Source organism: Solanum lycopersicum, chromosome 10 (assembly GCF_036512215.1).
Source record: "Solanum lycopersicum chromosome 10, SLM_r2.1".
NCBI lineage: Eukaryota > Viridiplantae > Streptophyta > Magnoliopsida > Solanales > Solanaceae > Solanum > Solanum lycopersicum.
In genome coordinates this window covers 61669239-61684135 of record NC_090809.1, presented here as the reverse complement: position 1 = coordinate 61684135, position 14897 = coordinate 61669239, and the positions used below count along the sequence as shown (strand labels likewise).

Below are 14897 nucleotides of genomic sequence, written 5' to 3'. Positions count from 1 at the left end.
CAAGGACTCTCTCGTCTCAAGGGCATTTTCGTCAATCACTTCAACAGTGCCAAAATATCCTATTCCGTGAGTTATTGAACCACCGACCCCTCTTACGTAATTACTTCAACAGTGTCCGTATTCCCTAAGTCACTAGAATTGCCAACCCTAAACACATTCAACATATATTAACGTAAGGCCATAAGATTCAAAAGATTTTTGTTACTTTCTTAATTCTAAGTCAAGCCAATATCAATCGAACAAATTGAAAAAAAAAAAGGAGGAAATAGATATTTTGCTTAATTGTCCCTAAAACTATGGACCCAAAAGAGAAAACCTTAAACTTCTAGGGCCACATTGTACTTTTTTTTTCATATTTTAAAACAATAAAAACAAAACTATATCAACAAGATATTCTTTTGTTATATGCTTACACTCAAACCTCAAAATCAGCCAAACAGACCCTCTGAACTTCGTCTTCTCCATAAACACAATTTCCCAAATTCACCATAAGAAAGGAAAAAAAGCACCAATAAATTCAACAATGGGAACTTTAACGAGCTGTAGTTTCAGTATAATGAACTTACGGTTTCGTATGAATCCTCCGATTAGTTGTAAGTTCAGTCGGAGAATCCAAATGAAGAGAATGTCGAAACGGAGTTTGGGTAGATTGATTATTAGTTGTAGTAGTGGTAGTGGTGGTGGTGGTGGTGGTGGAAGTAGTAGTAATGATAATGGAAGTAGTAATGATAGGAAGCTGGAAAAAGATTCTTCTAATTTAGCTACTGTAACTGAAGAGACGGCGGGAGAAAGGAACAGCGGTGGTGAGGCGAGTGATTCGGAGGATTCTTCGGTGTCAATTTCATCCAGGGTGAGTTAGTATTTTGTTTTTGCTTTGAGAAATTGAAGAAGACTTTTGAATTTCGTGATGTTAAATTAAATATACATGAAATGTAGGTGGTGGCAGAAAGTTGAAATTAAAGAGTTGTAAAAAAGGAAAAATGTATTCTTTTTGAAACGGTTTTGAACAAGAGGGAGTAGCTCCTTTTGGCTATTGATTTTGAAGTTGAAATGAAACTTAAACAAATTGAGTTTTTGAAGCTGTGATATTTGGAAGTCGAAGTTGTGTTTGGACGTGGACAAAGTTTGAAACTTTGAGAGTGGAAGTCTAAAAAGTTCCAAAGAAACTGGCCAGAGCTATTTTTTGGGAACTTGAAAATATCAAAATTCATGGCCAAACAGATATTTGAAGATAAATTATCAAAATGTATGCCACACCTAGCATAGAGTTGGTTTTAAGTTTGTTTAGAGATGTTTATGTTAGTGTTGGGACAAGTGCAAATCTTTTAAAAGTTAATAACTAAATGAGCATTAGTAGCAAGTTCAAGGAAGTGAAGCAAAGATGAGCAACTCTCTAATTTGCTTAACTGAGTATTTAAATGAAGTGCATTGAAATAGAGCAGAAATGGATATAAAGGATTCATATAGCACACCCCAACCCAACTAGATTGGTATTTGATGTGTAGTTGTTATATTCTGAATTTTTGAAGTTTCTTGTTACTTATTTAAAGTTCGGTGCAGAAGAAAGGAGGAAATTTTGGGGGGAAATTATAGAAAGAATGTTTATTTAACTGATAATTGATATAGTTATTAGTATATTGATGTTGTTCTTCATACTGCTGGTTGTTGGACCATGTCATAGACTTCTAAAATAGGAAAACTGATTCTGCCAGCTACGTATTCAATGCCTCTAATCCTGGCTAGTGGCTACTGACTTGCTTATACAGATAGGAAACATTTTGCGGCAATGAATGGAAAGGAACATTGAAAGTTATATGCAAGTATTTTGCTTGAAATTTCCCTTTTCTGTTTCCCTTTGTTCCTTATCCTTGAGAGAATTAAGGGGTTAGGTTGTTCTGTTGCAGTGTGTTCTTGGAAGCAACCTCCTGGTACAATTGCAGTGTGTTTTTGGAAACAACCTCCTAGTACTGTGAATATCTAACCCGTTTTAGACTATGCAATATTGGAATGCATAGGCAATCTTGATTAGTTGAAATCTGATCTTGAATAGAATGCTTAGAAGCAAATGCCTACTGGGAATCTTACAACTAGTTACTTTGGAGATTGCAATACCAAAGGTTCTTTACCCTTATATAATGTTTAGTTTCAACTGTTAAATTATTTTGACTAGTATAAGAAAAAGGGTTCTGGCCTGAGACATGTGTGAATTTTAAGAAACTTATCTGGTCATTAAGATAGCAAAAAAAGTGTCAAATAGCTATCCTTTATTACATTGTAGTCAGAAAATGGTCAAGTAATCTATGTCGAGTCAAAACAAGCTTGCCAGAGGTGTTTCTATGATGATTAAAAAAAAGAGTAGCTGCAGGATTTTAAGAATCATTAAACTAATGAAGAAGAAATTCCGGTGTACTGAATATGTTTACTTTCTTGGCAGCCAACAATATCCACTGTTGGATCAACTTATAACAATTTTCAAGTAGATTCTTTTAAGTTGATGGAACTTCTTGGACCCGAAAAGGTTGATCCCAGTGAGGTGAAGATCATTAAGGAGAAGTTATTTGGCTACTCTACTTTTTGGGTGACTAAAGAAGAACCTTTTGGAGATTTTGGAGAGGGCATTCTTTTCCTTGGGAATCTTAGAGGAAAGAGGGAGGATGTTTTCGCCAAACTTCAGAGTCAGTTATCAGAAGTTATGGGTGATAAGTACAACTTATTCATGGTGGAGGAACCTAATTCAGAGGGGCCAGACCCTCGTGGTGGGCCCAGAGTCAGCTTTGGTATGCTGCGGAAAGAGGTTTCTGAACCAGGTCCAACATCTCTCTGGCAATATGTTATTGCTTTTCTGTTGTTCCTTCTCACGATTGGTTCCTCTGTGGAGCTAGGAATTGCGTCTCAGGTGTGCTAGTTATCCTCGTGGTTTGACTTTGGAATTCCCTTTTACTTTGTTTCATCACTTCTTCTCTTAAATTGTCAATCTTTTTGTCAAATTTGGCTGATGACTTAAATTTATGTTGAGCAGATAACTCGCCTTCCTCCTGAGGTAGTTAAGTACTTTACAGACCCAAATGCAATTGAACCACCAGATATGCAGCTCTTGTTACCGTTTGTGGATTCTGCTTTACCACTGGCATATGGTGTGTTGGGTGTCCAATTATTTCATGTAAGATTTCTTTGTTATTCTTTTAGTTGATTGTGAGGGATTATCTGTTATTGACAGGGTAAGCCAAGTTACATGAAAATTTCTCAAAAGCCCAGTTTTATCTTTGATTTATGAAAGAATGGTTTAAGCTACGCTTTTGATTCCCTTTATTGGCAACATTAATTATGTCAGCTAGGTTGAGTTATTATTTTATTCGGAAAACAATAATTAGTTGTGGTTTTAGTACTTCTCTTAATTGAAAGTTTAATGTTGAAATAGGATAGTGGAGAAATATTAAACTAAATACTGTTACTGTTGTCCAAAAAAATAAAATTAAACTAACAGAAATACTACAAACACATTCCCTTGCCTCAGAGCAGAAGCTTTATGTTTTATGGTTTCTGCTGAAAATTGAAGAACAGTCTCAACAGAAACATCTATTGTATAGATATTCTAAGTATGCTCTGCTCCTATGGTAACTGAACTCATAATTACTCCTATCAATAAGAGAAAACAACCTGATGAAGCAACAGATATGCACTTCACTGATTTAGTTGTGGTAGTTTACCACAAAATGCAATGTTGATCACGAAAAGTGCTTAGTCTAAAAATTGAGAGAATCCATTCAATCAACCATCTTACTCCTAAGTTCTTATATAGGCACATTTTTGTAGTGTATGCATCTGATTTGGGACACTACTACATGTAATACTACACCTGTATGCATTTAACTTAATCTAAACTAGTTACCTAACACTTCTCCTGCAAAAACTCGCATTACTTCCCTTCAAGGAGTTTTAAAGAAGATTGAATGCTTCTTTTATTACCTTTGTGCCAAAAAAGGAAGGAGCTACGAGTTCGGAGTCTACAGGCCTATTAGTCTGGTAGAAAGCATCTATAGGATCATGTCTAAGGTGCTTGCTAGTAGACTGAAAAAGGTGCTGGATGAGATGGTGTCTTCCTCTCCAAATGAATTTATGAAAGGAAGACAAATCATAGATGCGGCATTTGTGGAAATCGAGGTGGTGCATTCGAGGAGAAAGATGGGAGAGTTGGAGATTTTATGTTAGTTGGACCTTGAAGGGATTGATCTCATTTTTCTGTCAGCACATCTCAGGCTTATATTTCTTCATCTGATTTGTGAAGTACATAGTTTTTGCATTTCCTCATGCCAATCAGAAGATTCCTTAATTGATTTAAAAACATATTCATAAGTTCTGCCTTTCCTCCTGCCAATTAGAAGATTCGTTAATTGATTTAAACTCATATTCAGCTGACCTAGTGCATTGTTTTGAAAGATGCAAGACCTGAAAATGAAAGTAAATTTGTTGAAACTATAAGTAAGGTCACAGAACCAGGTAGAATTTGTCCGTGGTTAAGATATAAATGAAAGGTCAAGGATTCTTCTAAGTAACAGAAGGAAGCTATAACTTATTAGACACCTTCAGTTATTGTCGGAAGTTACTGTAAAATATTGTGCTCGAACATGTAGAAGAGACAATTGTATGCACATATTTTATACCTCAACTTTTATTACCCTACTCCTCCATGTTCGATTCTACATCAATAGTTGATTTATTGCAGGAAATTGGGCATTTTCTGGCTGCATTTCCTAGGAATGTGAAACTAAGCATTCCTTACTTCATTCCAAACATCACTCTTGGAAGCTTTGGAGCAATAACTCAGGTTAGCATATTTTGTTATCACTTGTCAATGCTGGAAACAGAAAAGTTGGCAGCTGAGGATTTTGAATTCTCTTAGAGATTTGTGCATGTAGATCCAATATTCTGGATAGTTCTCAAAAGTGTTGTTTTCTTCAGGAGAGTCATGAATGATTACATTCTCATTACATGTTGGTTATATACATTAAAAGTGGTGCTTCTGCATGACTTGTTTTCATTGTTAAAGCTTAAACCCTGTCTTACGCAATACACTCTCCCTGGTCATCAAAGATGCACTAGTTCTTAATAACTATTCTTCAAAGCAGTAATCATTTTTTTTGGTGTAGCAGGGAGGGGGTAAATTTCATTTCTCCAGAGGAGGGCGTGATGGCAAAATACATTTAGTACTGGGGATTGTTGTGGAGTGTTTTTTTTTAAATGAAGTAAGAGAGAGGTTGTCAATGTAACACTTCAAGCAATGTCAATGTGTAATACACTGACATGCTTTCCCTACTTAAGTATCACATATTTTGTTAAAGTCATATGGAGTCTAGCATGGAGAGGGATTGTACTAGATTAACTTCATCAACCTTGCTATTCCACCAAATTCATCATCAGTCTATCAAGTATAAAACATACGCATTAATCATCTTCTCTTGGTTCCTGCAGTTCAAATCCATTCTTCCTGATCGCAAAGCAAAGGTAGACATTTCTCTTGCGGGTCCTTTTGCTGGTGCTGCATTGTCTTCTTCCATGTTTGCAGTTGGGCTGTTACTGTCATCCAATCCTTCTGCTGCTGCAGAGTTGGTTCAGGTTCCTAGCACACTTTTTCAGGGCTCTTTGCTTCTTGGGCTTATTAGCAGAGCCACTCTTGGTTATGGGTAAGTGTAGCCCTCCATTGGGAGCAAAAATATGAAGTACTTGGAAAATAATTTTCAGAATGTGTATTTGAATTATTTTTCTACTATAATATGAAAATTCCCTTTGTCAAAACCGCTATATCTGTATGCTAATCACTTTAAAGTACATAAATATAGTTGTTTTTCAAAAGAATACCTTAACAGTTGCGTGCTTGAAGGCCAGTGAACTTTTTGCTTTTTTCAAGTTGGCAATATATATTTTGTTTCACTTATTTGAATCTTTAGCATATGAAATTTTGAGCTAATATGCATTCATTTCCACAGAGCAATGCATGCAGCAGTGGTTTCAATCCACCCCCTTGTGATTGCTGGCTGGTAAATTTGAGTAGTTGCAAGTACATTTGTTGGGTAATTTTCAGCATGCTTGGTCTAAGTTCCATTTTGCAGGTGTGGCTTGACTACGTCAGCTTTTAATATGCTACCAGTTGGATGTCTTGATGGTGGGAGAGCTGTGCAGGTGACCTTTGCATTCTTTACTTTATGAATTAGTTTTTAACTTTTTGTGAACTTGGGGACTATCAAGGTTTATCTCAAAGTATAGTCAACAACATCCTACGAAATATAAATGAATGACAAGCCAGTAGCCTTGAAGTAGACTGTCGTTTACATAGTATTAGATGATTGAACAGTGTAAAGCTTGAGAAGTTAATACTGGTAGATGTATGGGTCCTAAGTGATTCTAGTATTTCAAACAGGTGCAGGCGTGCAGCTCCTAGCGCTATAGGAACTGTTGAGACATTTTAGCATGCATAGAGAAATTGGTTTCGCTAAACATTTTGCTGACCTTTTTATAAAGAATCATGACCTCTTGGAAAATGAAGAGCTTTCCTTGGCTAAGAGATAATTGGTTGTCCCAGATAAAGTATGACAGCTCTCTACTTCATGTTTTGTTTTTGACAGGGAGCTTTCGGAAAAGGTTCACTGGTTGGTTTTGGGTTAGCAACTTACTCGCTTCTGGGCTTGGGTGTGGTAAGCATTCTTTTGTCATTTGTTTTTTGGATAGAGCTTACTATAAACCTTTACATTGCTCTAAAGTTTTCCAACTAATATGTTTTCTTAGTTTGATATGCATATGTAGATCAAATGCCTGTGATTCTCACATATCCAATCATTGTCCAGTGTTGTAGACTTGTAGTAATAGTATTAGTATTCTCTCTGTTTCAATTTGTTTTACTTTCTTTTTTAGTCCATTAAAAAAACGTCTTTCTCCTTTTTCGACAACTCCAAATTTCCACATGACATGTTTATTAGACCACAAGATTAAAGAGCGTTTTTGATACATTTCACATATCTTTAGTTAAAGAACATAAGATTCAAAAGTCTTTTAGCTTTATTAAACTCCGTGTCAAGTCAAAATCAGGCAAACAAATTGAAGCGGGAGAAGTATTAGGTTGTCAATCCTAGAAACGTTGTTTCCTTATTCCATGCGCGTATGAAGGACAAATTGCTTATTGCCATTTACATATCAATCCTTCCTCCTTTTGCTTGATGTTGCAAATTGTAGAATCAATCACTCAGTAACTTTGTGTTTCTGTTCGATCAGCTTGGTGGACCTCTATCACTTCCTTGGGGATTATATGTGCTTATATGTCAGGTAATAAAAATACAATGCTATATCTCCGTCCTATTACATGGTATGAGAGTTATCGTCATCTAGAAGTTTAAATCGTGGATCATTTGACGTACAGAGGTCACCAGAGAAACCATGCTTGAACGATGTAACAGAGGTCGGAACTTGGAGGAAAGCAGCTCTTGGTGTGGCTATATTCCTGGTATTACTGACTCTCCTTCCTGTATGGGATGAACTTGCTGAGGAACTTGGTATAGGTCTTGTAACCACCTTTTGATTTTTAGAGAGTGGAACCTTAGCCAATTTTTCATGTTGCCGCCGCGATCTCTACGTAGTATTTATATTGATCTTTGATGGACTTAGTATATACTATTTATACATGTATATAGATCACTATAGTGAGTTTTTTTTTCATTCATTTTTTTGGCTGGAAACAAAATTTTTAATCTGCAATTTTTTTCTTATTTTTAATGAAATATAATTCCATTGTCTTCCTAGTTTCTCCAGTTATGCATAATGACTTAATTATGGTTTGAGTAACAGACAACACTAACAGAGTATTATGTACTACTTCGATTTCAAGTTAGTCTGATTTTAATTTGACACGGAGTTTTAAAAAAGCAAAGAAAGGTTTTCGAATGTTGTGGTCATAAACCAAAATTTTTGTAGAATGTATCAAGATGTTTATTAATTTTTTGAGATTTTAACATGTCAGGTGAAAGATTGAAGTTAAAAAGAGTTGTCGTAAAGAAAGCTATGAGTTTCTAAAACTGGCTAAAGAGTGAAGTAAGACAAGTAAATTAAAACGGAGGGGTATTTTATCTAAATGTTTTTTTTAAAAAAATTCGATTTGGTTCAGATATTTATTTAGGAAATACAATTGTCATAATCATATAATTATGGGGCCTTTTTCACGTTCTTAGTTTACACTTTTTTGCCTATTTGTGAAAACAATGTTACAATTATGCAAAAAATATCTATTATTATCTCGACATTTCGTTTATTGATGGAGTCTTTTTTATTTTTTATTATGTTTTAAATTATTTTTCTATTATTGATGGGGTCATAACCAGTCTTATTTTTGTTTTTTTTTAAATAATTTCAAACACTATAATTATGGTCATATTACATCAATCTATATATGTAGTGTAAATTGAAAATATTGAAATCATTATACATGATGATGACCTAGTTTTGAATTGTGTCCCCTGAAAATTTCTCTCTATTTCTATTTAATCATTTTGATTAAATTAGTATAACATGTTACCTTATAGTCTTTCCGAAACAGACTATTTATCTTCACAAGATAATAATAAGATCTTCGTATATTCTATCCTTAACCCTCCAAACTTCACTTGTAAGTTGTAGAACAACATTGACTTTTTTTTTTTGTTGTTGTTGTATTTATTAGTATGCCCTCTAATAGGGGGATCTATCGAAAATATCCTTCCTAAACTCCATGGCTCCTATATATGTGAAGTCATATATGAAATTATACGGAGCATATTTTCGTTTTCCATAAATATTTTTCCTCTTTTAATCACATCAATGTTTTAAAAGATGGGGGCGTGAGACTGGACGTTTTATACAGTATAGGGCGAGGCGTAAGTTTCAAGACACGGGGCGTAAGTTCCACGGATCTACGGGGCGTATTCTCTTGTGTATTCAATTTTATAGTTTTATTACTATATAAAATAAGCAAAAGTAAACATTTCAATGATTTATGATTTTTATTTCAGATAAGTATTAATAATCAATAATTAAGAGAAAAAAATATTATAATTATTATTTGAGAAATATCATTACATCAATAGTAAAATTATGATTTAAATTTTAAAAATAAATTAAAAATGCCCTGGTACGTTTTTACGCCCAATACTTACGTTTTTTATGCTCGAGGCTTACGCCTCAAATTTTAAGATTTACGCCTTATAAATCTACGTCTTTCATTTACATCCCGAAGCATTTTTAGTACGCCCCGCCTCGAGACTCGCCCAAAAAATATTTTTTAGAACACTGTATCACACTGATTTGTGAAATAAATTAGTTGGTGTCAAATCTGAGTGTTAAGTGTTAATTACTATTACAAAAGGTATTTCACAAATCAGTAGATAGTTCATGTGTCTTTAGTTTAGTACATTTTTATCATTTAATTATATGATTAATTAATGCATTAACTTATGACAAATTTTGCCCCTTATAGTTAAACTATTTAGATTAAGACAAATACCAAAAAATGCATAAAGACACAGCAAAAATGAAATTCATCATGTGCAACTATTTTTTTTGAAATATATTTATATTCTGTTCATATTGAACGTCCAATTGATTAATTTTTTTTAAAAAAGGTGAAAATAAGAAATTTTAAATTATAAAAGTACATAAAACTCCAATCCCTTTAATTATTATATAAAATAAATAAAAACAAACAAGTCCCCACACTGAAATTGAAATCACAAAGTAAAGATAATGACTTATGAGGCCTCTATCACATTCAGTTGCATTAAATTTTCATTTAATATATCAAAAATAATGAGCGAGTTAAGTTAATATTGAACGAATTAAAATAGATTGAATTAATATATGAACGAGTCAATAAATAATTATTTAGACTAAATTAAATTTAAAAAAGTCAAAAATTAAGTATTTAATATATAAACGACTGTTCTATTTGGACCCTCTTAAAATAAAATAAGAGGTGTGTGTTGAGTTCTTAAAAAATAACGTTTTCAAAAGATTTGATATTAATACACCATCAAAAATGAAAAAATCACACACGTTAAATTAACTAAGTATATATTTTAATATATTTCCAACTCAATAATTGTATTGGCTGACTAGCTCTCTAAGTATAAAATAATAATGTTAGGTGAACGGATTAATTGAAAGGTCAAGCGTTATTCATACGTTTATAATTAATCATAGCATAGATAATAAATTATTTCAGTTCATTTATTTTGCCAAACAGTATAATATGGGGTAAATTTCATAAATAATCATGCAAGAGTAAGAAAATAAAAGATAAAACTCATCAATCTAAAGGTAATTAAGTAATTGTTTTTCAGTTTAAAAATTTAAAATTTTCGATTTGTCTCTACATCGATATTTTCTTCGTCTGAAAAACTAGCTATCATCTTGCTTATTCTTCTTCATCGTTTTCGTCTTCTTATACTTAAGTTTGATACTGTTCAACTAATATTCTATCGAAAACAGTTTCTCTATCTCCTCATTTTTTTTCTATGTCGAAATTTGAATCTTTAGATCTTACGATTCTCAATCACTTCATTAATCACGTTACACCTCTTAATGCAGTAGTTACTATTAAGAATAAAGTTATTCTTTAATCTTAAACTTATAAAATAACTAAAATCTCTATTTTTAAACGATACGATAAATAATTCGATATAAGAAATACATTATCTATTAGTGTAGGTTATGGACCTCTGTGATGCTGAAACCATACTGTATAGTCTGGATGCACAGACTTGTTGCAGTAGTTCCTCCATGCCTTAAGGTCCCAAGATTTGTTACGTATTAAAGTTACGAGTTCGATAAAATTTAATAATTTTAAATTATTTTTTTAATATATAAATATACTAATTTTAATATATGCAACAAATTCAAGATTTGGTCAGCAGGATCTAGAATTGTGAACTAGAAGAAAGTGCCAAATTTTTTTCAAATTTTCTATTATATATATATATAATATAAATTAAAAAAATTGGTGGGACTTGAAATATAATCAAAAAATAAAATTGGACCCCTCATGTACATTATTGCACATTCATTTTCTGAATTCTGACGCAAATTCATGTTTTGTTGCTTAAGACATTAAAAATTCGTTATAATTTTAAAAAAAATAATATATTACACTATTTATTACTTTATTAAGATAAGCTTTTTTTTTTAATGTTTCAATTATCAATCACATATCTCTCTCTTGCTTTGCTTGTGTACACGAAGACCTAATAATTATACGACAAGAGACTTATTCAGATGGTAATTATTTTTAAATATTTTTTTTTAAAAAATAATGAGAAAAAAATTAATAATTATTCATATGGAGAATGTAAATTAATAGTATTTAGTTTTTATAAATTATATCGAGTTAAGTTTTTATGAATATTCACATATAATTAGTTTTTATACCATGACTCAATTTATCAAAGTTATACTCTTTTTTAATTTAGGCGGAAAATAAATAAGGGGTTTATGTAATTTTATTTATTTATTGCAAACAATTCTCCTTTCTTTCGTCATAAATATTTTTAGAAAAAAATAAAAGAATTATGGCCTACTTCTTTTACGTATTATACATGGACACGTTTTTCTACTAAAGAATAATGTAGAAAAGATATGGTATTTTATTCTTATTTATAAAAAATGGCTGATTTGACTATTGAAAATAGAATATTGTTATAAAAAAAGCTTTAGTTTTAAAAAATATAATTTATGAATACGAATCGAGACGAAGCCAGTTTGTGGTCAGGAGTTCATCCAAGCTTAATTTCTTCAATTGATACTATTAGTATATATAATAAAAATCAAATTTCTTTTGACTAATTTTTATGTTTATTTCTTTTGATTTTTACCTTTGAAAATTTCGACTTTGTTACTAAATACGATTTCTACCTAATACCACATAGGGAAACAAAAAAAATGAAGACGCATAGGGAAAGAAAAAATACTAATTCAAGAAACTCCTAATTAAAACGTCAAACCAAAGAATTTATATTTTTTTATTTGATTTTTTCTGCTAGCTGTACTAAATTATTAAATATTAAATATTTAATTTGAATCCAATGAATTTTGGTCTTGCCTCCTTATTTGACTTTTTTAGTTACATTCTTCCATACTCAAAACTACTAAATTTTGGCACATTTTTAAAAAAATTAAAATTGAGTTAATCAACAAGTCAAAAATGGCTAATTAATTATATAGTTATTTGCAATTAAAGTTTAGTAGTTAATCTTTAATTATTAAAAATAATAAGTTAGATGAGTTTATAAATTTTGGGCAAATTATAAACTATATGAAGGAGTTGGGTAAGGTGTCCTAGTCATCTATTTATTTATTTATTTATTTTGCAAATTTAAATTGATTTTTGATATTATTTTTTATTTATTGATATAATTATTTAAATGTAAAGCTTTGTTATCATACCATTCAAATTGATGAAGCATCAGTTAAATTTTGTGTTTGATTAGACTCAAAATTTAAATTAATATTTCGTATACTAAAGTAACAACATTAATTTTGTGTAAATGAATAACATTTTAAAGTTAAAAAAAATAAAACGTCCTATTAAAATTAATGAAATAAATAGAGTTTTTGACCAAAAACATTCTTTAACTATACTCCAAACTCAAACTATATTTTTTAAAGTATCATTCTTACCATAAAACATCTTCAAGTATTTTAAAGTGATCAATTTTCATCCTTCTACTTGAATATCTCGTAAAACTATCCGATATATCCCACAAAAATTAAGTCGTCCCTTCCTAATTATTATTCTTAGATATGTCAAGAATATTATCTTGAACTTTTTTAATTGAGTTAAGAATTATGCAAAACTTTTAATTTGACCATTTTTTTAGTTCACTTTTCATGTAATTTTAATTAAAAATATTATCAGTTTAAATATGTTTCTTCTCAATTGAATATGCTAGAAGTGACATTTGTTGGAGACTTCCGCTTCTAATAATGTAGAATGAAACTCAAATACGAGACATAATCAATATATTGGTCACTTCAATATTAGATTGACCTAAAAATCTATTGAATTATTTAGTTAAGAAAAAGATAAAAAAATAATTAATCTCCAACTTCATTCGGTTGCAAAAAAGGCAAATTATGTATGCGCACATCTTCCGATCATTTTTAGTTTCCGTAAGCAACAATGTCTAAGATTTTTTATATTTTCCAAGAATTTCTTATAGCAAGTAATGAAATTATGCAGATTAACTTATGTCTAAGATTTTTTATATTTTCCAATAATTTCTCATAGCAAGTAATGAAATTATGCAGATTAACTTTTGTTGATAGTCACGTTAACTGTTCATGTTTTCGTAAGATTCATTCGTTTTTTTGACAATATCTAACAAAAGGATGAAAGTTGTTCATTTATAAATACTTATACTTTAAGGATTTAGTTTAAGTTTAGGGTATAGTCAAAAGATGTTTTCTGCTACAAATAATACTTTAAGAATGTAATTTAAGTTTTGAATATAGTTTTTAAAGGAAATTTAAAATTTAAAATAAATGAATAATTTAATAACTTTAAATTTTTTAATAAAAGGTATAAATATTGTATAACAACAAAATTATACCAAATATTTAGAATTTAGAAAATAAAAAGAGCATCATATACTATTAAACATAACGAATATTATTTTATTATCATCAATAAATACAAAAAGAGTCCAACACCACCAAAATTTATTATTTATAGTTCTTCCATTCCTTATCTGGATAAAAAATAACGTCCCCTACCCATCCACACATTCAAATTAGATGATTGAATTTTAAAATTATTTATGTTTAATAAAACATTTTATTCATAAAAAAGTACTTTTCACACAATAATTCATATTTACAAAAAAATGTATTCTTTTATATTTATAAAAAAAATTTAAAATCTTATGAATTGACGACATTTGCGTTATATGGTCAAATAGTGATCTAATATAATTGATCACATGCATATTATATATAAAAAAATTATAAATTATTTTAAGCATATAGATTTAGTTTCAAATTAAGCAAACTTTATATATATATTTTGATAGAGATTACTTGCCTTTTGGAAGTGTAATAATAACTCCTTTAAATATTATTGGTTATCCTCTATCCCTTCCATTAAAGATGTGTACAACCAACTAATTTATCCATCGATAATGTTAAATGATCACGAAATTTAATAAAATATTTTAAAATAATAGTATAAAATAAGTTATTTTATTATTTTGATCAAATTTTTTAGCTAATTTTTTTTTCTTTTATTTATTTATATAACTTTTTATTTAAGTAATGTGCACTTTTTTAAAAAGAAAAAATTGAGTTATTTGATTATATGCTAAAATCATCTTCCAAAAAGTATGGTATTTACTTGCTAGTTTATAATTTCACATAAATAATATAAATAATAAGAAATTTTATGTATGATAACGAAGGGTAAAATTAAAATAAAGCATAATTTCTTTATTTTAATTTGTTTGTCTGATTTTAACTTAACATAAAATTAGAAATATGTCGAAAATAAACTTTTAAATGTGTGTAAAACTATTCATCTCTACCGAAATATCTAATCTTAGATAAGTCATATGACAAATTAAAATTAAAAAGTCATCAAAAAATAAAAATTATTTGTTTTAAAATGGTCTTGAGTCGTCATTATATTCATACCTTTTTAGCTTAGATTTTCACTTGAACAACATAGCCTTATCGCTCTATACTAGCAGTAGCTAAGCGCTTGAAAAAAATAAAAATATAAGTACGACAAAAAATAAACAAGTAACTTAACGCTACGTGTAATGTTAATATTTGTGTAACTCTAATCCGTTAACGAGCCCAATTTTTTTATTTTTTATTTCTATAAAAGGAGTGGA

At 30.3% G+C, this 14897-nt stretch overlaps 1 protein-coding gene across 1 annotated transcript; it reads left to right on the top strand.

Moving 5' to 3' along the window:
• Positions 1-411: 411 nt before the first annotated feature.
• On the top strand, positions 412-7781 carry LOC101263173 (lutescent 2). The gene is made up of 10 exons (NM_001312887.1): positions 412-850; positions 2435-2896; positions 3020-3160; positions 4724-4825; positions 5470-5681; positions 5985-6035; positions 6108-6177; positions 6621-6689; positions 7264-7314; positions 7409-7781. The coding sequence occupies exons 1-10, from the start codon at positions 524-526 to the stop codon at positions 7565-7567; spliced, it is 1644 nt and encodes a 547-aa protein (NP_001299816.1). The 5' UTR covers positions 412-523; the 3' UTR covers positions 7568-7781.
• Positions 7782-14897: the final 7116 nt, after the last annotated feature.

What these genes read in the sequence shown, in the direction of transcription:
- LOC101263173 (NM_001312887.1), top strand. Translation starts at nt 524, where the DNA reads ATGGGAACTTTAACGAGCTGTAGTTTCAGTATAATGAACTTACGGTTT. An exon ending in TGGGTGTCCAATTATTTCAT is followed by an intron (nt 3,161 to 4,723) that starts GTAAGATTTCTT and finishes GATTTATTGCAG; the next exon opens with GAAATTGGGCATTTTCTGGC. An exon ending in ATGGTGGGAGAGCTGTGCAG is followed by an intron (nt 6,178 to 6,620) that starts GTGACCTTTGCA and finishes TGTTTTTGACAG; the next exon opens with GGAGCTTTCGGAAAAGGTTC.